General features: G+C 39.7%; 1 protein-coding gene across 4 annotated transcripts in view; it reads right to left on the bottom strand.

The window, feature by feature from the left end:
- sorcs2 (sortilin-related VPS10 domain containing receptor 2) overlaps positions 1-23,019 on the bottom strand; it is a 311,820-nt gene that overhangs the window by 204,097 nt on the left and 84,704 nt on the right. For all 4 annotated transcript variants that reach the window (XM_028038669.1, XM_028038670.1, XM_028038671.1 and 1 more), the window contains exon 2: positions 12,238-12,305. In XM_028038669.1, the coding sequence (XP_027894470.1) occupies positions 12,238-12,305 (68 nt within the window). The remainder of the gene's footprint in view (positions 1-12,237; positions 12,306-23,019) is intronic.

Below are 23,019 nucleotides of genomic sequence, written 5' to 3'. Positions count from 1 at the left end.
TTCATTTTGGGGTTTGTAGTCCCATCACAGCCAGAACTACAAATCAGAGAATGCAAATTCACTAATCCATAGTCAATAAATTAGAATATGCAGGTGAGTCTTGTTTGTCGGCTTGAAACCTTTATGAAAAATACTTTTTACTGAGCCCACATTTCTATTTTTAAACAGTTTGTTTGACGTAACGTTCCAATTTTAAATGTCATGTTTCAATTTGCTGCAAGTGGAAAATTATCATGATTAACAAAAATAAAGGCTTTCAAACATCCATCTGTGTGTAATTAATCTACAGGTTGCGTTTCCTTTTGTGATAAAGTTGCTGAAATAAAAGCACTTTTTAATAATATTAGTGAATATAATTTTAAAACTTGTAAGGCCTATAATTAAGACACGTTTTTAAATTTGATCACAACCTCACAGAAAACTCTGCATCGGCAAAACAACTATTGCTGTTTGCTTGAGAGACTATTAAAAAAATAACTTGTAACTGTGTTTTTTGTTTTAAATAAATAAATACATATTGGTAACTGTTTTCTAAACTAAAGTTACATTTTGGGGACTTTCAGATAAACTAGATAGCATATTTAATTAACATCTTAGTTGCTAGCTACTATTTTACCATTTTTGCATTTTGGATTATATAAGCCAATAATGCTAGATTCAAATAACTCCCTATTAAGATTATTCTTGTTGGAACCATATATTGCATTGTTTGCATCGTTACTATAGCTTTAGACTCAACATTGGTGAACTGTAGACTCACCTATGATGGCAGTTAGCTTTGATCGCCTTGTAACAAGGCTAAATATTCTGCTAAGTTAGCCTTGTTATTACCGAGCTAATAATGTAAAAAAATAAATAAATACTATGTAGAGTTTTAAAAGATGAATTATAGTGTCTGGCAGCTCAACACTAGTGAGCTATAGACTCAATAGTGTTGTGAGTTAGCCTTGTTAACTTTAATTGTTAGCAATAACAAGGCTAACTTTGCTACTAAGATCGCCTTGTAATTGTTTAAGCTATTCATGCAATACCGGGTGGCAAAAAAGTGTAGTTTTAAAAAAATATAGTATAGTGATGTCTGGTATATTTTAGGAAAAATCTCAGATGAGAGCAAACAATATTATAATATAGAAATATTAAAAGGAGACCAAAATCTGGAACAAACATCCATAAAACTGGAGAATCAGTCGAAACACGGATCTCCTTGAAATCAAGGCTAAAAACCCATGTTTAGAGTTACCTTCTATTAATAATAATATATTTGATGATTATTCTTGATCATTTTGATGATGTCCTTTGACAATTTACAATACTGCTCATTTAATAATTGGTTAATGTATTATGCTTTTATCATGTAAAGAGCTTTGACCTGCTTTGATGCTAAAATATACTAAGCAAATAAACTTGACAAGAAACATTGTTGGTTTCATATTTTTGGTTTTTGTTCTTGCAATCTAATAAAAAGCAACATTATTGATCCAACACATTTAAAACACCTCACTTCCTGTTCATGTATAATTAGAAGGACCTACGCATTTTACTTTAAGACACCACACTTTTCCAGGATATATAGTGTCGCTAACGTTCTGATCTCAAGACAGGTCTAGCATTGTTACCTCTGAACCAGAAAGCCCTGGCCCCTGGGGGTCTTCCTGTGTGGAGTTTGCATGCTCCCTCTGTTCATTAGCAGGTTGTCTGGAGATTCCAAATTGCCCTTGGGTGAGGGTGTGTGTGTGTGCGTGTGTGTGCATGGATGGTTGACTTGCTCGTCTCTGTAAGGGTCCTCAGCTGGGCTGGCACCATTTCCTATTGACTGCTGGCCTAAGCATCAAGCTATCGCGGTTCTGCACAGGATTAACTGGGACTGAAATGTCCTTCCCCCTCCCTACACTGACGCAGCATGAATTACTTAATATGAGTAGATTGGATATTCAAAACATTTTTGATTTAGTGTGAACATAACTTTGAAACTGAACCCCATAAACGGCTCGGCTGACTTTGCTAGCCTGTACAGAGATCTTAGGTACAGATGATACATGAAAAAACATGACTACCATCGGTTCTCCTGGATCATAGCTGACAATGCTGAACAGAAACAGAAGCATGAAGGCCCTCTACACCCTTTCTTTCTGCTGAGCTACAGCTGGTTCATCACAACGGAGTTTGCCATGAATGCTAGGCTAGTTAGCATGGACACAGATGATGGCGGATAAACAGTTTTCCTGTAACCCAGAGGAGGTCTCACAGATTGCATGTCTCATAATGTACCGTTATGTCACAGTGACAGATTTAGCAAATATGTAAAAAACAAAGCGTGAAATGAAAAAATTAACTTTGTTATTAGCGCATTAGCATATTAGCAAAAGTGTGCCTACCACTGGGCGTCAATGACTAAAATCTGCACATAAATCAACATATTAGCTGTACAAAATGAAGATCAAAAGATATTAATGGTTTTCATTTAAAAACAAACATCTAGTCTGACATCTTCCTACAACGAAGGTCACTAATGATTGAAACTCTTCATTTCCATGTCTTCTGATGAGAAAGGTAGACCGAACGCGTCATCGCCAAAGTGTAAGACTAAAACCTTGTGTTATTTGTAAGAAAAAGCAAGACTGAGATATGACTGCCACGTCTACGCAAACTAAATGAATTCTTCAACGCTACACAACACGGTTATTCACACCAAGGGTTGGGAGTTGAGCATCCACCTTCGTTTGCCTTAAAAAAAATCTTCTTTCCATATCTTTTACATAAGATGCATTCCACTCTGCTCCACTCTGCTTTGACCCTGGAGTGTTTTTCTCTCCTCCTGCCGCCACTCGAGTTTAGAGAGCAGCCTCGGTCCCACCCTCAGCGCTCTCGCTGGCACCCTGCCTCTCTCGCTCGCTCTGCCGGTCCCTCTCTGGGGTCTCTTGCTCTCCAGGCTGTGAAATCTGCATGGAGGACGGCTAGGGATGTAGTGGTGGAGGTGTGGGGTGTTGGGAGATGAAAGGGAAGCTGCTCTCTTGACTCGATTAAGTATTTACATCATCCCAGGCCATCTGGACAGAAGGAGAGCCGCCTCAAGAACAAAGAGGCAGGGAGAAGAAAATAAATTTATGGAGTGAATCAAAAAAATATATTTTGTGGAAGCGAAGGGGAGACGAGCTGAAGAGGAAAAGAAGCGTTTGGTTCCACTTCTGCTTCAGTTTGGGGGCGGATGGGCTGTGCACCCCAAGGAGGGGTAATCGTCAACACATTGGTTCTGGTGGAGTGACTGCAACACGTGAAGCAAACTGCTGAAAGAGGCATCAAAGTGGGAAGCAAGCTTGTAGTCGACGTTCTGGTGAGCATGCCCAAAAGCAGAAACAAAAACACGTATTCGACCAAAGAATCAAGCGTTTTACTCGGCTTCCCTGTACCATCCAGTACGATCAAAGTACAACAAGCCGCACACAAGACTACGTGTCTTCTCGGAGGGGATGACTTCAAAGTGTGAGCTAGCCTTTTGGAAGGCAAGTGCTGCAGATGGAATGAGCGTTCTCTGAACCAGAGGAAGCAGAGTGATCTTGGATTGGGCTCATCGAATTCCACAACTTCTGAAAATGAAAACGGCTTTTCGAGCAGTTCGGGAAACGCTGCGGTACAAGACGTTTGCGCAAGTGCCTGGGAACAGAACTTTGCACAGTCACAGCGTGGATGAGGCTGACTTGTATGCGCAGACTCGCTCACTTCTTTGTGTCCTGAATTGCCTCAAACTTCTCCTGGTCCTGGTGCAGCCGAGGTGATACACCATCTGGCTACTGGTGGTTGATGCAGATTCCATAAGAAGAACTTGTTTGAACGCCACATGTAGGTGGATTTAAACTTTTTTACTTCTTCATAGAGAAAATGATGACGGGGCAAAGTGATCAATATGGATATGTTTTAAATAATACTGCATTAGTCGAGTATGAAAGAGCCAAACTGAAAGGTTCATAAGTCTCTGTGGCAGAATATATCCAACGGTCTCCAATAGTAAACCTGTTACTACGTTACGACATCAAGCTGGTATTTTTCAGGCCAGTAAATCATGAAGAAAAATCTATTTCTGCAGCCCGTTCTCAGAAAGTCTGGCAGGAACAAAAGAAAACTCTTGGCAAAGAAAATATATCTGAACGCGCTCGTATATTCAGATATATTTGAATTTTTATATTAAGTCATATTTTATTTCCCAATATAGTCAGACAAACCACCTCCAAATTGTATTTCATCCATCCACACAATGTTCACCAAGATCAGACGCCATACAAACCTTCACTAAAGCAGAAATGTTTCTTTATACGAAAATCTTCAAAGATCCAAACATTCAAATATATATGTTTATATATTTATACTAAACAAAAAAAAAAGTCTTTGTTGACATGTTTTTCACATTTAGCTTTTAAGCATGATCTCTTGTCGTTTGCGCGCTCTGCTTTGAGATCTCGTCGCATCACTGTTTGTCTGCTATTATGCCCCAGTTATGTCAGGAATCATCAAAGCCATGACTCTCCGGATCACATAATGTATTATCTCCCTGATTACTGCTTGTTAAAGGCAGCTTTGAACAGCCGTTGTTCTCGGCCACAGGAAGAGGGGGCGGGGGAGAAGAAAGAAAGGAGCAGAGTAAAAAGGGTGAGGTAATAAACAAAGAAACGGGAGGAGGAGGAGGAGAAGGTGTGATGGGTCCGTCTGAGGCGCGATGCCCCCTACTGCTCATCTTAAAGAAGCCCTGCAGACGGCCCTCCTTGCCTCTGCCCACTTCCTTTTTATTTTCTCTCTAATTTAGTGGATGTCCCGCAGCAGCGAGCGCCTCACCTCACACACACCAATACAGAAAAAATAAACCCTGACCTCACTGGGGGTGAGCACTTATTTATGCTTTGCTAGTTTAGATTTTTTTTTTTTCCCCAATCCGTTTTTCTTAGATTCATTTGTATCTAAGAAAATCCCGCAAACTACACATTTCTACTCGACTTGCTTAAATTTATCCTGTGGTTGTTTCGCATTCAGCTTCTATGGACTTCAAATCTGGGACAAACACACAGAAAACTGCAAAACTGCCGGAACACTGAACTGAGATCCTTTAAATCGAGACTAAAGACCCACCTGCTTTAATGTGCTTTTGAACCATAATAATTAGATCACTGACCAATATGCATATTGATGCATATTTCCGATTTTAACGCGACAAAACACATCATCAGGTTTTCACAGCTGCTGATTATTCAGCTCTGGAAAAAGAGTCGGAGCCCGCTGCACTGAACCTCACTGAAAACCTCCTGGTTGTTCCACCAAATGTTGATTTAACTCTTCCTGAGTTAAAACATTGGTATTGTCGTTACTAAATGAATATGAACTTTTTTCTTTGCATTATGTGTCACGACATGTCAGTAGTTCATAGAATAAAACAATGTTCATTTTACTCATATACCTATAAAGAGTAAAATCTAAGAAACTGATCACTCTAACTGTTCTCTTAATTTTTCCCAGAGCTCTATGATGATTTTATGTTTTCAAAATGGAAAGCACTTTGAACTGCCTTGTTACTGAAATGTGCTGCGCAAATAAATTTGATTAATTGATTGATTTATACAACTTATTGCTTTTGATGTGTTCTGCAACGCTTTATTGTTCTTGTTCAATAAAGGTGAAATGAATTTATACAAGGGTGCTGTGGCGGCGCAGGGGCAAAGCACGACCCACATATCGAGGCCTTAGTCCTCGTGGCGGTGGTCGCAGGTTCGATTCCCGGCCTGGCGACATTTGCCGCATGTCTTCCCCCCTCTCTCGTTACCCTGTTTCCCGTTGAACTACTTTCAAATGAAGGCCAATAGAGCCAACAAAAACTAAAAATTAATTTATACAAATAAACTATAAGCTATATTTCAGGAAGTACAGAATCTCAGCAAAAAAAAATCAAAAATCAAAAGCATAACATTAAACATACATAAAAGGAACAAATGAATGCATGGAACTCCTCCCTTTGTTTCGTGCGGCTCAAAGACAAAAAAAAAAAACTGAAAAGAAAAAGGAGTGTGTCTGACAGTTTGGAGAACGTGGTGCTCATCCTGTCAGCACTTCCTTTCGTGGACGGGTAATTTCGGTAGATCTGCCTCACGTAGAACCGGCAGCTTGTCAGTCGATCTCCTTATCCATAATGGAAGAGTGGAGCCCCCCAGAGCGATGGCTACCAGCCCCCCTTCACCTCTTCAAAAGACGCATGGAGACGGCATTAATAATAAATGCTACCCCCTCTGTCCTATCGCCTGTTTATGCGAGTGTGTGATTACAGAGGGAGTAACTGGATATCAAGCAGGCATCCTGGGTCAAATGGCTTCTTCAAAAGCTTGGGTGTTATATGAGCCGATTGGTGTTTTAATAATCACGATTAACCACGCACCAGTTCATTGTTCACAAAGTTAAAATGTGGCATCCAAAAAGCATACAGTACACCACCAAATAATAATAAAAAAATGATAATAATTAATGGAGACACCACCGCTCCAAGGCAAAGGAACTCTTAAAAAAGTAGATTCGACTCATGAGACAGAACTCCAGCGTTTAAATCTTCACACGTCGTGTGAAAATAAACATTTGTGGTGAGGATTTAAAGAGGAAAAACTGATTTAGAAGTACATCTGCTTCCTCAGTACGAGGATCAAAAAGGTTTACTCTGTGTTTCACAGCTCCTTCTGGAGCAGCAGCGTTCGGTAGAGCCTCACCCACAAGCGTATTCTCATTCATTTAACGTGAAAGCTTCATCAGGAGGGAGCTTTGAATTAAAGGCAAGAGTCAAGTCTGGTGACCTAAGACGATGTTATCAAGCAAGACAGATTCAGTTTTAATTTTCCCCTTACCGACACGCGGCGTAGAAACACACGGCGGTTCTGATTCTCGTCAGAACCGAACGGAAAGAGGCTGAATCATCGAGACGTTAACATATGAAAAGAGGAGCAGGAACGAGTTGTCAGGCTTTATTCGGTCACACCAAGTTGGCGCCAAGTCAGCAAAAACAAAATAAAGGGGGTTTGGGACTGATTTTACATATTCTGCTTAAAAGTCTATATTAGAGCTCAACAGTATTCGTACTGCTGGGAGATTTAGATTTTTAATGATCATTACCCCACCAAGAAGTACATCTAGAAGATGTACTTATTTACCAACATTTTATTATAAAATGACAATTACTCATACCATTATAATAACGTACAGTACAGACCAAAAGTTTGGACGCACCTTTTAATTCAATGAGTTTCCTTTATTTTCATGACTATTGACATTGTAGATTCACACTGAAGGCATCAAAACTATGAATAACACATGTGGAAATATGCACTAAACAAAAAAGTGTAAAACAACTGAAAATACCCCTTATATTCTAGTTTCTTCAAAGTAGCAACCTTTTGCTGTGATTACTGCTTTGCACACACTCTGCATTTTCTTGATGAGCTTCAAGAGGTCGTCACCTGAAATGGTTTTCACTTCATAGGTCAACCTGTCCTGTCAGGTTAATAAGTGGGATTTATTGCCTTATAAATAGTCATGAAAATAAAGAAAACCCATTGAATTAGACAGGTGTGTCCAAACTTTTGGTCTGTACTGTACTTATTTACTAACATTTTATTATAAAATGACAATTACTCATACCATTATAATAACGTATAAAAATGGAAAACAATTTAAGATAGATAGCTAGACAGCTAGGTAGCTTGATAGACAGCTGACTAGATAGAAGGTTGGATAGAAAGCAAGTTAGCTAGCTAGAAAGCTAGCTAAATAGCTAAATAGCTAGAGGGTTAGATAGTTAGCTAGGTCACTAGATACTTTTTTTGTAATTTAAAAAACTTTGCTGTAGAATATGCATTGTAAACCAATATTTGACCAAACCCATTTACAGTAAGGAGCTACCCAGAGTATCAAGCTCCTATGACCCGCTGCTGCCTCAGCATTATATAGAGCAGAGTGCGACACTCAGAGATTCACATAGCAAAGAAGTAGCAGAAGAACCACTGAAGACATGACGACTCGTCGACGACTCCCCAACCTCAAGTGATTCATTTTGTACCCACTAGCTGAAGTCTAGAAAGTCTGAAGATATAATTCCTGACTTCACTTCACTGTCCCCCTAAAGAATTGATTGGAACATTTTGCAGCAGGATTCTAAGTGTCTTAGATATGCAGATATTCTGCATATTTAAGCAGAATGTATCTGAGGTGCTGTGGCGGCGCACTGGTAAAGCACAACCCGCATACAGAGGCTTTAGTTCTCGACTCGGCCGTCACAGGTTCGATTCCCGGCCTGATGACCTTTGCTGCAGGTCTTCCCCGTCTCTCATTACCTACTTTCCTGTCTGACCACTCAAACAAAGGCCGCTAGCGCCAATAAAACCTTTAGAAAAAAAACTGAAAACATCCACAAGAACGCTAAGGTCAAACAACCGGTTGCTCTCACATGCCTTCTCTACAGACACATTTTAAAGCTGCTCATCAACTTTAAGGTGCTTCTAAAGACCCACCTACTCTTTGGCTTTCAGGCTAAACAGAGCTCGACATGTTAACTATTTCTATTTTTTACATTATTGTTATTTCCTTATCAAACTATTTTGTTTTTGTCGTGTCCGTTTTATGTTTTTCCATTTTCACTAGTATTTATGATGTGCTCTCTGTGCAGCACTACGGTGAAGCTTGTTTGTTGTAAAGTGTTATATAAACAGCGTTGACATTGACATAAAGTGGATCTACTTCATAAAGAGGACTGAAACTAAAACCAGCTGGACCTTCTCCTCCATAAGCCCACATGTGTGCTAACAGCTAGCAGCTGCTAACAGGGTTGTGTAATGCTTTGCTTCAGTGAAGGTCTGAATAGTTCCCAGGTGTCCTTATTTGACCATTTTTCTGTTGGATTTCAAAGTGTCACTGTCACCGAGTCACTTATCCAGAGAAATACTAGAACAAAACGTTTTCTCAAGGACAGCTCAGCTGAAACCTTCAATCGTGTTTAAGCTTTAATTTTTCACAACTGCATTTCATTTCCACAAAAGAATGACACTAAAAGTGCCACTATTGTACTTTTAGATCAATTTTTCTTGTCATAAGATTGTATCAACGTCCCAATGAGGAAAATTTATTTTTTACATCTATGTTCTTATTTTAAAACTTAAAAATCTAAATAAAACTGTGCTTCTTTAAAGTTGAAAAATTTTCGCATGTGACACTTCAAAAAAAAAAACCAGCCGATTTTAAAAACGATACATTTTTCAGTAAATCGCTGAACCAATCACGACTAGTTCATATTCAGATCTTGATGCACAATATGCACAACTCGAATCAATTATGTTTACCGCTTACACCAATACCTTAACAGAATGACTAAATATAACTTTATTCATAACTGAAATGTTACAGACGCGTGTAATTAATAAGTTTGCATAGCATACAATTGAAATACTCATTTGGTTGGGAGTGACATCTTTGGTATTTAGGAAAATGCATCTTGAAAAATGTGTACATAAGACAAGTTGCTAAATTTCAAAGTGCAGTGAACACCGAACGATTTCTATATATGAATACTAAGTGGAAGTGAAGAAATGTGTCTTCTCTCTGCTTTTCAAGCTGAATTCATTCTTGTTTATGTCTAAATACAGTGTTACTTTATAAAATATGAATTTGATGACTCAGACAATGTCTTGTTCTTACTTTCTGTTTACTATTGTGAATAAAATACATATATTTGTTCCTTTTATACCTAAAAAAAGAAAGGGTATTTTATACATTATTTCTTTGACGTAGCTCGAAATAAAAATAATTTTTTTTTTAGTACTGGTTGTTCTTGGGTAAAAGATGACGACAATTCAGATTGAGTTCCATCTTTAGCATGCTTTCATGTCTCAATGCGCCCTTTCACCAAGGTTACACCACCACTGTTTAAAATAGCTGCTTTATGAACACATGAGCGCTCCTCCTGTTGCCTTCCAGGCAACGCAGCTCTATGTTCAGAACAGAAGCAGTCAACAGGAAATGTTTTGTATAGGTTTTCCTTTCCTTTTGTCAAGTTGGATCCCTGTTGAATTCATCATCATGCGCTCATTTGGTGAATTCCCCAAAACCCTTCCTCCCCTCCGAGTTGGTGACTTTCCCCTCTGTAGGAACCTGACGCGTTGATCTCACGCTACCCGACAGTTGAAGACGGCAGAGTCATTCATCTCCCTTTTTTGATCCTACGGCTCAGGGACTTCAAAGCCCAAAGGCCAGCTGACTGCGGCCGACCGCTCGCCGCGCAAAAAAACTCACAGCTACACGGGAAGCGAAAAAAAACAACAAAAAAACACCCTGGATGATCTACAGTAGCTATGTGAAAAGAAACACAAACAAACAGCAATTTAATGATATTTTACGCGCTTTGGACAAAGAAACCAACGGGGCAGATGGCCCACTCTCGTTCCTGCCAATTAAGATTCGGACAAAACTCCGCCGTTTGTTTCTTTTACTTGCACAAGCGAGCTGTCCGAGTTTTAAAGTCGCATTATTCATACGCTGCGACAATTAAAACATCAACACGGAGAGGAGGGGGAAAAAAATATGTACATTATTCATAACTGTCCTCCAGGGAGACTGGCTCGCAGAGCTAATGAGAGGAGGAAGCTTTGAAGTCATGGAGTCGTCAGTGAGGTGAACGGCATGAATTAAGCCCCGCCGTCAGACATTTTGCTGTGTGTGGAAGCCTTTTAGACAGTCCACCCAAACCAGCGTGGTGAACCTCAAACTTTGCTGTTTAACCGGCTTTACTCAGAGATTCAAATGCTATGAAAGCTGCAGAAACAGAAAACATGTAGATATCTGTTGAAACTGTCACTATGTTGTGACACTGGATAGACAATCTGAGAAAAATCGAGCTCCTCTGCCTTCCCCCAGTGGTCACTAGACACAACCAATCAGAGTCAGGAGGCGGGTCTTGGCGCTGTCAATCATACGCTTCATCCATCACTTGCTCTCTGCTACAATACAGCCATTAGCCCATTTGGCACCACATTCATGTGGTTGACTGACAGCGCCAAGGCACTCCTCTTGACTCTGATTGGTTGTTTGTGACAGTGAGTGGTAGAGAGCCTTTGAATGCTAAGGCTGCTGACATCCGGGGCGAAGTTAGCATTGGTGGACAACGGACAAACTGATTTTCCTGTAATGGTAGAATTGTTTCTCTACCATTAGAACATATAATAACACACTCATAAGGTTGACTGACAGTGCTAAGCTCCTCCTCCTGGATTGGTTGTTTTTGACCGTGAGCGATGCAGAGCCCTTGATGAATGCTAAGGCCAGTTAGCATAGCCATGGATAAACAGTTTTTCTGTAACAATGAGTTGTTCCTCCGCCATTAGGACATATAGTAATGCATTCATGAGACTGACGGACAGAGCTAAGCTCCTCCTCCTGGCTCTGATTGGTTGCTCTGGAGCGGTGCATTTCATTGGGCAGCAATAGGGAGGAGGTGGAGGAGCTTGAATTTTTCACAGATTGTTTGTCTCATATTATACTGTCAAAACATGTTACAACAGTAAAGAAATATGTAATAATTTCTTTTTTTTAATAAAAGTTACGCACTGCAGCTTTAAATCTCTTCCACTCTGTTTTCTTTCACTATTATTTCTTTAAGAAAAAAACCCGGAGGCTTCTTCTTGGTGTCGAAGAAATCCCAAGAACTCGTGGAGAGCAGCCGCAGAATGAAACGGACATTAATACTCCATGAGGATATGTGTACGAAGACAAGATATACTTGTTGTCAAGTGGAGCAGAATGAATGAAATATGCTATCTGCCGCTCTACAGCGAGGAGAGGTGAGAAGTGTGCTGGCGAGGAACAGCTTGGCTAAACAGAGGAAGCTCCGCCAGCAAGACCTGACCCCCTTTCCTGTCGCTGCCGGTGTCTACCCTGCTGCCCTGTGCCACGCTGATACTGTATCTGTCCAAACAGATGTCCGCTCCAGCCTGTTAGCATTCCCCTTTTCCTGCTCCCCTACGATAGCGTTAGCCGCCTGCTGATGTTTTGCCCGTCATGGTGCTCTGTCGCGCCCTTGTCTCCTTAAAGCAGGCGACGGGGCAGAGATAACAATGACCCCGGCTGTATAAGGGAAGCTGTACGCTCATGCAAACAAAAAAACAAGGTCTCCGTGAGGTGACACATGGCAGGGATGACCAGTGAGGGCGAAGGCGGTGAATGAGTTTGGCCTACCTCCACAACGAACTCTCCAACACCTTGGTTGAGTCGGCATGGTAATACTTGGTCAGGATCAGGATGACCTGCAGGAAAACAAGGAGAGGAAAAAGATTTAGAAGAAGTCGACAAAGAGCAGTAGGGAGTCAAAGACACTGATTTAAGAGGTAAACTCTAAATTTAAAGGATACTTTCAGTCATTAAAAGCACCACTAATTTCCTTTGAGGTAATAAGATAATTACTAGGGATGAACCCATCCACTCTTTTATATAAAGTAGGGTGTCGGCCAATACCGATCTGATACACAAAAACAGTGCTGAATTGACTTTTTTTTTTAAACACAGGCACAAATGTACTGAATTACATATTTATTTGATACCTCTGCACCAAGACAGCACATTTAAATATACTAACAGCATCCCAAGCTTGGTCAAAAATATGAAAAATAACTTTAATTTGTTCCGTCTGTGCAATTAGGACATGTCAACCAATGTAAAATAAATAATAACAAAAGTGACTAAAACAACAGGTTGACTACCTTGGTCAAACATGGAAAAATAGACTTCAACAAACCTTCTTTCAAATGGTTCAAAAAGTACAATTAGGATGTAAAATGAACAAAGCATAACGTCGCTCGAAGCACAAAGTTTAGAAATAGACTGAATGGTTCCGACACATTGTCGCCGATATCGAGTCTAAAATTATTATTTTTTTATGTTATTATGGCTGCACTCCTAATATTTACAGTATAATCCAACAACCTAAAATACGCTTTTCATTTCACCAAGGTATACTGGTATGATCCACCGACCGAGGCTACAAAGGATGAGACAAAGCTCTTTCTTTTTCTTAGAGCTTCTGTTCTTGACAGCAAAGGTCTGCTGGGGTTTGCGATGCAACGGCCAGACGGTCAACCAGTCAGGCAACGCGGCGTTGCTCAGAAGTGTGATTGACGGGCTGCTGGGGCGTTCTAGGTAGAGGAGCAGACAGAGATCCCCGGACTAGCCCCCAGGCTGAGCAGAGGTGACTGGCTAGAGGGGGTTCTCCCCCCAATGCAGGCTGTTTTAGCAAACTCAGATACTCCTGATACATCTTAATGTAAGCAGCAAACTCACCATAGCCACACTGAACCGTCTACAGGCAGCGTGACTTATGATTTGTAATGTGTGACTACTTCGGTTGATGAAAGTATCAGATTCAGGATTTGTGTGGGGGAGAGGGGAAATGAGGAAAGAAAATATGGCAGGAAGTAAACTTATGCTTGAAATCCTTTTGAGAAATGATAATATGTGGTGTTTCTCAAACGACTATCAAAGTTACGGCTCCAGGCTGAAATATTTTCTAGGGAATGTTTTGATTCTTGTCGGGTAATTTGCATGAAGTACAGCTAAGAGCTCCAGCGTTGCCTCCAACATAAGCAAAGTCTCACCGCCTCTAGCATTCAGTCTGCTGCAAATATTTTAAATCAAAACAATAGTAGGTTTTTCAGTGTTACAGCAGATAAAAAGGGAAACTCTCGATGGTCATAAGAATATATCCGTTTTACACTCGCTGCTTATTTTCTGTTCTAATGAAGACATCCTCCATTTCTTTATTGTTTTTTTCTTTGAAATGTAGCATGAATTAGCAGGTAGGGTCCCTTCATTGAAGAAAACATTTTAAACAATATGTATGATCAAATTACACACGTTTCGAAATATAAAATAGAAATTAAATAGATTTATCTAATTACCTTAAAATGCTAGCAATCTGCTACTCCAGAGCTTTTCTTTAAAAAATAAATTAGAATATTTTTTCTACCTTCCTCTTAGCAAGTTAAACTTTTATTTTAATTGTATTTTAATGTATTGATTTAAGGACTAATATTTGAGATGGAAAGCCTCTCTTCAATAAATTCTCAATCTGGTTCCATGGGACAGAACAAAAATGCTCTGCATCCCCATCGCATTTCCTTTTCATTTTATTAATTTTATTTATTTAATTGACCCTTTAAATGCAGGTTTTAACATTTGAAGTTTCATGGGAGGCTTTTAGCATGTCATATTGAAATTAGAAAATCTTTTGGTATATTATTCAGAATTCCTTTTACTGTTACTGTGAAAGAAAGCGCGGCAAAACTTAAAATTGTTATTCACGCTTGGAAGTGATCAACTTATTACTATTTAAAGTTCATGAACGATATACAAGTAGAAAACAAAACATCAAATTTTGAAGGGGTTTCAAGACCAAGGAATGAAAAAAAACGAATGAATGAATAAGTAAAAATGTTATATTCACGGCAGTATATTTATAAAAAAAATAAAATTAAAATAAAAATCGCATTTAGAATCGACGTCGACGGCACAGAAAATGCAGATTGTTGAGGCAAATAAAAATGTAAACTCAGCATTAAAACATAAAAATAAAAATAAACAAAACACACAAAAAAGGTCAATCGACCTCGGAGCGGGAGGGTTAAATGTTGATTGGTTCCCAGCCTTATGCGACCCGACTGGTGACTGAGAAGTGGCTGTCCACCTCTGCACAGCTGCCCTCCTGCTAATGAGACGCTGGTGCCGCGCCTGACGCTCGCCATGCAGGCTGAAAGTCCCCTGACGGGAGGATTAGATCTGCCATGTACACCATTAGTGGCCAAGCCTTCTGAGCAACTCTTCACTTCCTTCATCCAGAAAAATACACTAAATCTTACCAAGTACTTTTGCTCTAGTTTCAAGTATTACACATGGAATAAAACAAAAGTTGCTTTTCAGTAAGATGTAACAGCTTGTTTTAACATTAATACCTTAATATTGACATAAAAAGTACAAGTTCCACTGGCAGATTGTTTCACTTTTAACAAGATATTTTTCTCATGTTAGAAGTTAAATAATCTGCCGGTGGCAACAGTACCGTTTCATTTTATTAGAGCGAAAGGTGAGTCATGACTTTCGATATTTTTTTGTTCAAAAACGCGGATCGTTTCCCTCCTCTCCACAGTTGAGCAGTGTCACGTGTCGAGACGCCAAACCAAAACACTTCAACTTCAGGTTCGACGGATTCCATGGCACTGTGCCTTTCAGTCTACAACGTAAAAACCAGTCTTGTTCCACTCCAAAAACATTTCTACCGCTCTCCGTTTAGCCACAAATCGGCGATGAAGAGAAGTAACATTTGGTTTTACATGAAGAATAAAGTCACACTGGGAGGAAAAAACAAACAAACAGATGGGTATCACATAAGCCAGATTCCTGTATCGCTCTATTGTACAGAACACTCTGCATTAAGGGTACAACTTGGCAGCTGCCGGCTGCAGCTCATTGGCCTAAAGGGCAAATTTGGCACAGGGTGAGGAACCCCTTCTCTTCTTCTCTGCCAGCCCGTCATTTGTTATTCAATACAAACAAATCACAGTGGCATACTTTGAGTGAACAAGCATCGGAAAACATGTCACGCCAAAGCGATCAAAGTCTGGGAGCTCATTACTCTTGGTGAGCAGTGACAAGAGGAAGAAGAACAAAAAAATAATAAAAAGTCCCTTTGCGCTCTCCTCATTTAGATAATAAATTGCTAGGAAGTTTGCTATGAACTCCCTGACCGAGTCGCGGAGGAAGTTCTCCGCCGGAGCCGACTCTGTGACCGCATTGTTGGCCACTGCGGGTTTCTTGTTTGTAAGCATGAAGACGGTGACCCTAATGGGCTTTATTGGAAGGGAGGGAGGAAAAAGTCAACAGGACGGTCAGGACCCCTGGACGACTCCGAGACAGACACAATAGAGGCTTTTGACAAGCGAGCCCAGAGCCAGGCTGACTATGAACTCCGCTTTGACTGTTACCATTTGTGTCCAACGCATTCCTATCAACCGGGCATCAGTCATTCGGCTAATAAAAAAGGCACAAAGTGTCCGAGGAACAGAACGCTCGGGGAAAATAACGACACGGACTCCAGCTGTCCGACTGTAAAAAGGGGAGGCGGGGGCGGCTTCACATTCTCCAGAAGGAGACCTCACGCATAAACATTTAATGACAGGCCACAAAACAGCAGGGCTAAAACATGCTCCTCTAATACATATACGATTTAAAGCTGCAGCCTGTAGCTTCTACAAAAATGTGTTTCTCCCCCCCCCCTATTTGTTAAAACTGTCACTGTCAAAACAGAGTAATATGAGACAAATCTGTATAAATATTCAAGCTCCTCCACCACCTCCCTGAGCTGCTATTGCGGTCTGAGGAAAAGGACCGCCCTCGGTTAGAAACAACCAATCAGATTCAGGAGGAGGGTCTTATTTCTGTCAATCATCCTCCTGTATGCTGCACAATGTGCTAATGGTGGAAAAACAACTTGCTGTTACAGGAAAACTGTTTATCCACCTTTATCAGTGGCTATGCTAACTAGCCTTAGCATTGGTGGCAGGCTATGTTGTGGTGAACCAGCTGTAGCGTAGCACAGAGCATGGAAGAGGGGACATGTAGGAGAGTGATTGACAGCACTAAGACCCTCCTTCTGGCTCTGATTGGTTGTTTCAGACTGATGTATCTGGTGTATTTCTGCAGTACTGGGAGCACTGGGAGAAGGAAGAGGAGCTTGACTTGTTTCCACAGGTATTTGAACACTCACAACATAATTTTATGCAAGCATAATTTGATGCTTGCTCCGGAGCGTAGAGTGCTGCTGTTTCGGTCTAGACCCAATAATCTAGCCAGGCTTTTTATTTCTACCAAGTGGTAGGGAGAACATGGAGGCAAGTCATCTCCACATCCACATCACACATAGCAGCTGGCAACCAAACCAAAAAGTAGTTCTGGAGGGTTAAAGAGTTGGCGTTTGATGGTTGCTTTTGGTATTTACTCCGGTTGTCTTTACCTGATATTATGTGAAACCTTGTAAATATGTCAAAAAGCACAAAAAACCGAAGGCCATTTGCTCAGAGGGTGAGTCCATTTGTTAAAATCACAAGAAATAAAACTGAGTTGAATAAAATATAAATCAGACTGAAGAAATTACTTTATTACAGCACTTTTATATCATCCCATTTTGTCTCTCTCTGGTTTCCCTCTCACACCGGTAAAAAGCATAACTGGCTTTTCTCCTGAAGCCCAACCTTCTGCTACCTTCCAGTCTAATAATATAAGGTTATCAAAATTAGATTCCAATGGTGCTGAATTTGCTCATTTGCTTATATAAAGAAAAGCTCAATTTGTCCTAGTAGCTCCTCGTCAGCCTCTACTTTTCCTCTCAGCAGCCGTGTTAATGCTGAAGGATTGCTTGGTCACATTGGGTTGGAGTCGTTCTGCAGATGGACCTATACTTCATGCGGTATATGAGGCAGGCCCGTCACCCTGGCACTCGTTTCGATTTAAACAGTGGTTTTAGATTGCCACCATTCATTAAAGCGCCGAGCCAGGGAAGCGGGGAGGGTAATTACATGGACCTTTGCCTCTGGTTTCCCTGTTGTGCTCGGCTCACACAAAAGGCTTGTGCCGCTTCCCCTTCATACAGTCAATTCAGTAATGTGTAAAAGGAGCCCGGAAATGTCAGCAGGGGAGAATATTTCAACTTTGTGGCAGTATTTCTGACCTAAAAATATACTTTGCTGAGCTTTTGTAAAAAATTTAAAAATTGTCTTCCAACCAATGGCCAATTGAAACAGTCCCTCAGACCCAACACAGTTTCTCATACTGCGTTGGGGTTTACCTCAGAGTTGGGGTGAGCGATATGGACTTAAAAGTTTCATCACGGAGCCACACAAACCCAGCTCTTGTAAACATTCCCATTTGTAATACACTTCTTTAGGACACCAGTCACACAGTAGTATGATTTGTATCACTAAGCTGCACGCAGTAACCAGACTTAATTATATTTTCAAATTCAGTTATATTTATTGATACCTTCATTGAACAAAGTGAAGATAATGGTAAAGACAACAATCCTGGCTGACAGTTTCAGATGTGTTTTAAAATTAATTGTTTTAAACAATTAATTGGAATTTATTGCAACAATTTTGGAAACGACACAATAAATGCTCCACCTTGTACCAGAGACGTCCCATATGAACAGTACAGGCAGGATTGTTCTGTCGAATAAGCTTTAATGAACTATTTAGATGGGGACAATGTGCAGCTAAAACAAATGTCACCATTTGATCCACTGTACCAGTTTACAGCATAAGCTAATTTGCTGTGAGTGCTAGCCCCTGTATCAACTTGCACATCTTACGTACGTACAAGGATTGGATTAATCCATTATTTTTGAGATTAAAACATTGACGAAACACAAGGGTGTAGTGGTTCTATTCACGCAAAACTCTTCTGATGCACATCCTCCAACCACACACTATCCTTCGACCACTTGCTTATGCAGCTGCTTCCTCAGTAGTCGGTCATGTAGCTTCCACTACCCCATAAGAAGGTTATCCTGATCTTTGAAAAGCCCATGAAGCTAAGAATAAACTTTTCCTTTAAAGGATTGTGCGACACTAGTGGCCTTTGACAAGAAAGAGAACAGAGGAAAACACACAGCAAATGTTTCCTGGACAGGAATTGAACCCTGTTTCACAGACCAATCAGCACCAACACTCCAACACCAACCCACATGCTGCTCCACAAGCTCACGATCCCTGGAACAGGCAACGTGGCACTGAACCGATGGACAGCATTTCTCAAACATGTCCACTAAAGTTCAGGAGCATAATCGTCTCAAACCTTTTACATCTTTGGACTAATTCTAACCAATCGACCGCTGTCCTCGGTTTGCCAATAAAACGTGACTTCTGAAGCCGTTATCTACTGTCCAACTTCAGGCAACCAGAAGTTGGCATCATCTTTCCCGGTGTTTTCCAACAAAAGAACATAGCAGGTAATTAAACCTTTGAAAATAGTCAAACTAAACATATTACCGTTTGGTTGCGTTACATCCATTGCAAGTCAATCAGCATTTCAGGACAACATCTAGAATAATGTCACCTTCATCTAAAAAACAAGTAGATTCTTTATTGCTATGTGGATAGGTAAAAACACTGCAAGGATAAAAAAGCCAACCATCTTGCTTTGCCTCTTGGAACAAAGCCAGATTAATATTCACATGCCTGCTGCTTCACTATGTCTTGTTTATAGATTCCATACTTTTTACTTCCAGGTTTATACTGAAACACTTAACTGAATTATTAATCAGAAGGTTGGTGGTTGAGGTGTGGTTTAAATTGATTGCAAACGGTGTAAGCAAAAAAAAAATAATGCTTGACTGTATGTCTGAGTAAATAGGGAAAAAAAGAACTTTTTTCCAAATACCTCAGGGGTGATCAAACGTTTTCTGTAGCACTACTGTACATATTCCCTGGCACTTCATTATCACCACTTTTCATTTGTAACCTGCTTTCCTTGTTGCTACATTCTCCTTTTTGATCTCTCTGCTTCATAGCTTTATCTCTCGGTGGTTTTCCTCCTCTATCCAAGATTCCTCTATTCTCTCATGAATTTCTGGGCAATTGCTATAATTGGGCACTGATCAAACTGGCAGCCTGCTTTTCTAAAAGGAGGAGCCTGGAACATTAAGGGCTGGCAATGCTCGACCAAGTCCATGTGCATCCTCCCCGGTACCCCATAAATTACAGGGTACATGAACGACGGCGAGCTATCTTTGGCGTCGCGCATTACTGTAATTTCACGACTAATCCCAAAAGGCATCATCGGGAGCCACGGTAAGACATGCTTTTCTAGCCAAGGGTGGCTGAATGGTAGGGATAATTTTAGCCCGTCAGGAACTCAATAGATTGACTGATGCTTTACAGCGGCAAACTGGAGCAAAGGAAGTGTTTGAAACGGGTTGCTTAGATGTGTGATAATCCACTGTAGGGAGCCCGAGGTCATCGAGACTTTGAAAGGAACTAGACGGAGAGGGAGGAACGAACAGAAGAAATATCAGATCTAGGAGAAATTAAAGGACAATTCTATAAATCTAGAGATAAAATGGAGGTGAAAAAGGGAGACTTTGACAATGAATACAATAGGATTAGGGCACTATGTGATTTTAAAAGATATATAGGGTAATTGTTCTTCCATTAGCCTAACGGTAGTTACATAACAATATGTGGAAAGGTGCTAAAAGAGGGCAGGTATTCAGGAAGATGCAACACACAACTTGATAATCTGATGGCTTTAATAAGGACAGAAATCAATAAGACTAAAGAATATAAATAAGCCTTTTGACCCACAAGTGTGTTTATTGATTACACATCTCTTGGGAAGAGGCATTACGGTTAGGAAGATTTGAGTGCAAATTAACTAAGCCTAAAAAAGAAAAAAGGTTCTTGACCTCATCTGTAATGTAGTTTTTCCAGGAAAAATAATAATGATTATAAAAACAAGCATAAGGACAGGCTCATGTTACTAAAATCCTGCTATGAAGGCAACAGAGGCCATGGAAACCGTTTCCCAGAATTCAACACGGGTGGAAGGCAACACACTGGACTGATTGCTAGTTCATCACAGAGCCAATCAGCTCAAACCTAAAGGCAAATTATTTCAGTATTTAACCTAACATATACAGTATGCTTTTGGACCATAAACATAAAAAGTTCTCATAGAAAACGTGCACACACTTTCCATGTCCTAATTCCACTTTGAACAAGCACTGCAAGTAAAGCCAAACTAGCTAACCATTGGCCGCTAATGATGCTAAAGTTAGCTTCAGAGGGGTTTTTTGGCTGGGCTTTAAATCCTACTTTTAATAGTCTGATGAATCTTTGATCATCCCCAGTTCAAAATATGAAACACACATAACTGTAGTTAAACCTCAACTACATTATTCTACACTGAGGTTTCCAAAACATTTTAACTAGCCAACACAAGAGGGAATATTTTCAGTGTTTACTTCCTTAGATTGAGACGAACATGAAAAATAAGTGTAGCAATAATTAATACTGGACCAAAATGATTTCACTGTGATTGGATGATATTTCAAGCAGTTTATGGTTGCAAACATTTAACTCTTGGTGAAAAAATAAATATTTCCCAAGTATCTAAACCTTCCCCAAAGCTACTGCTAACATCTCATCTTTCTTGCCTTGAGTAGAAAAACCAAAACATAAAAAAATCCTAAACTTTCTTTAAAAAAGGGGGAGATTCCTTGACAGTAAAGTACCAAATTGACAAATTTACTTTCAGTCTCTCTCTTTTTTTTAAGTAATGAATTTCTTAAGACTGAACGTCCATTTTCAGATGTTTGAATACCAGAATAGTACAACTACTCAGATTCCAAACCACAGTGTCAATCTTATTTAATGAGGATTGGTGTGAAGTGCTTACTGTTGCAGCCAGAACATTACACTCACATATTTATTCATGTAAATCATTATTTAGTCCCACAAGGAGCTTTTTCTGGTGACTACAAAGCATTTGCATGGAGGTTTAATGTAATAATACATCTTCATATATCAACAAGACAATTGTATTAGCACGTATTGGTGGGTTATTTTTAACACATGGGAAAGTGTGACTTTAATCATGACAGCATTTTATCTCCATATATTCATAAAGACAGAAACGTTCACAGGCATCAGAGAGCTGGTGGCTTTTAGGAGGTAAATGGTGATAATCTGTGATTTTTCTCTTTCTTGCTGGTTAAAACATTGAGATTTGACTTTTTAACCAATTTGTAACTTTGAAAGTTACAAATGCAAGATAAAAGATGAGTCTGTGTGACTGTGCTTTGGCTGGCTTGTTTTCATAAAGCCACAGTATATAAAAAAGAAAAAAAAACATTTGCAGAAATCCATATTAAGCTGTAATAAAACACAATCCTTGACGTAATGTAAATACCTGCAACCCCCCCCTTCTCTATTAGCACGTTTATTGTTAATCCAGTCTAGACCTTGGACTAATGCAGAATTCCTTAATTAGGTAAAAATTCACACATCAGTCAATAAGTATAGAATTATTATAATCCTGATTCGTTTGTTTCTCACTAAGTCTCATTAAAGCCTCTTGTTTCATGGTTGGAGAGAAAAAACTGAGAAGCAAACATGAAAGCATGTTTATACTTCATTTATTTCAGCTTTAGGTCTGTTTAAATTGGAGGCTTGCAGTTGGAAAATACTCAAAACAGAGTTCTGCTAATGTTCATATTTATTGATTTCACTGAGTGAACCACATCAATTAATTAGACACTGATTTATGTTTTTAAAATATTTTTTTTCCCTGTTAGTTATGATGATTTTTTTGACCATAGCCAACAAAAGTATGACATTTAAGGTTAGTTCATTTCTTCAAACTATGGATGCACTGATCCATTTTTTCCACTTCTGTTTTTTTATACAACAGACATGAATGCACTGAATTACAAATTAATCTGATAACTCTACACCAGCACAGCACACTTAAACACACCAATAGCTTGGCAAGCTATGTCGAACATGGAAAAGCAAATGTAATTTGTTCAGTCAGTGCAGTTAGGAGGAAAAACAGCCAATGTAAAATAAATAAACAGAAACTGACAAAAACAATAGGCTGACTATTTTGGTCAAGCGTGAAAATAGACTGCAACAAACCTTTTTTCAAATGGTTCAGAAAGAGCAAGTAGGGATTCTAAATATAATGTAAAATAAATAAACTATGATGTTGGTCAAAGCGTAGAGTTGGACTGAATAGATCAGACACATTGTTACCAATAGTCAATCTAGCATCCTTTTCAACATCTGGACAGATACAGATGTTCATATCGACTCAGTGCTTCTCTACTTCATGTGTGCTTAATAGGCACATAAACGTTTTTTATTTCTAAAAGGCGCCTTTAATCTCAAACAGCTGTCCTTCCAACATGGTGCTCGA

This window comes from Xiphophorus couchianus, chromosome 14, assembly GCF_001444195.1.
Source record: "Xiphophorus couchianus chromosome 14, X_couchianus-1.0, whole genome shotgun sequence".
In the NCBI taxonomy this organism is placed as follows: Eukaryota; Metazoa; Chordata; class Actinopteri; order Cyprinodontiformes; family Poeciliidae; genus Xiphophorus; species Xiphophorus couchianus.
Note: the sequence above shows the minus strand (reverse complement) of the source record. Positions and strands in the feature narration are given on the sequence as shown.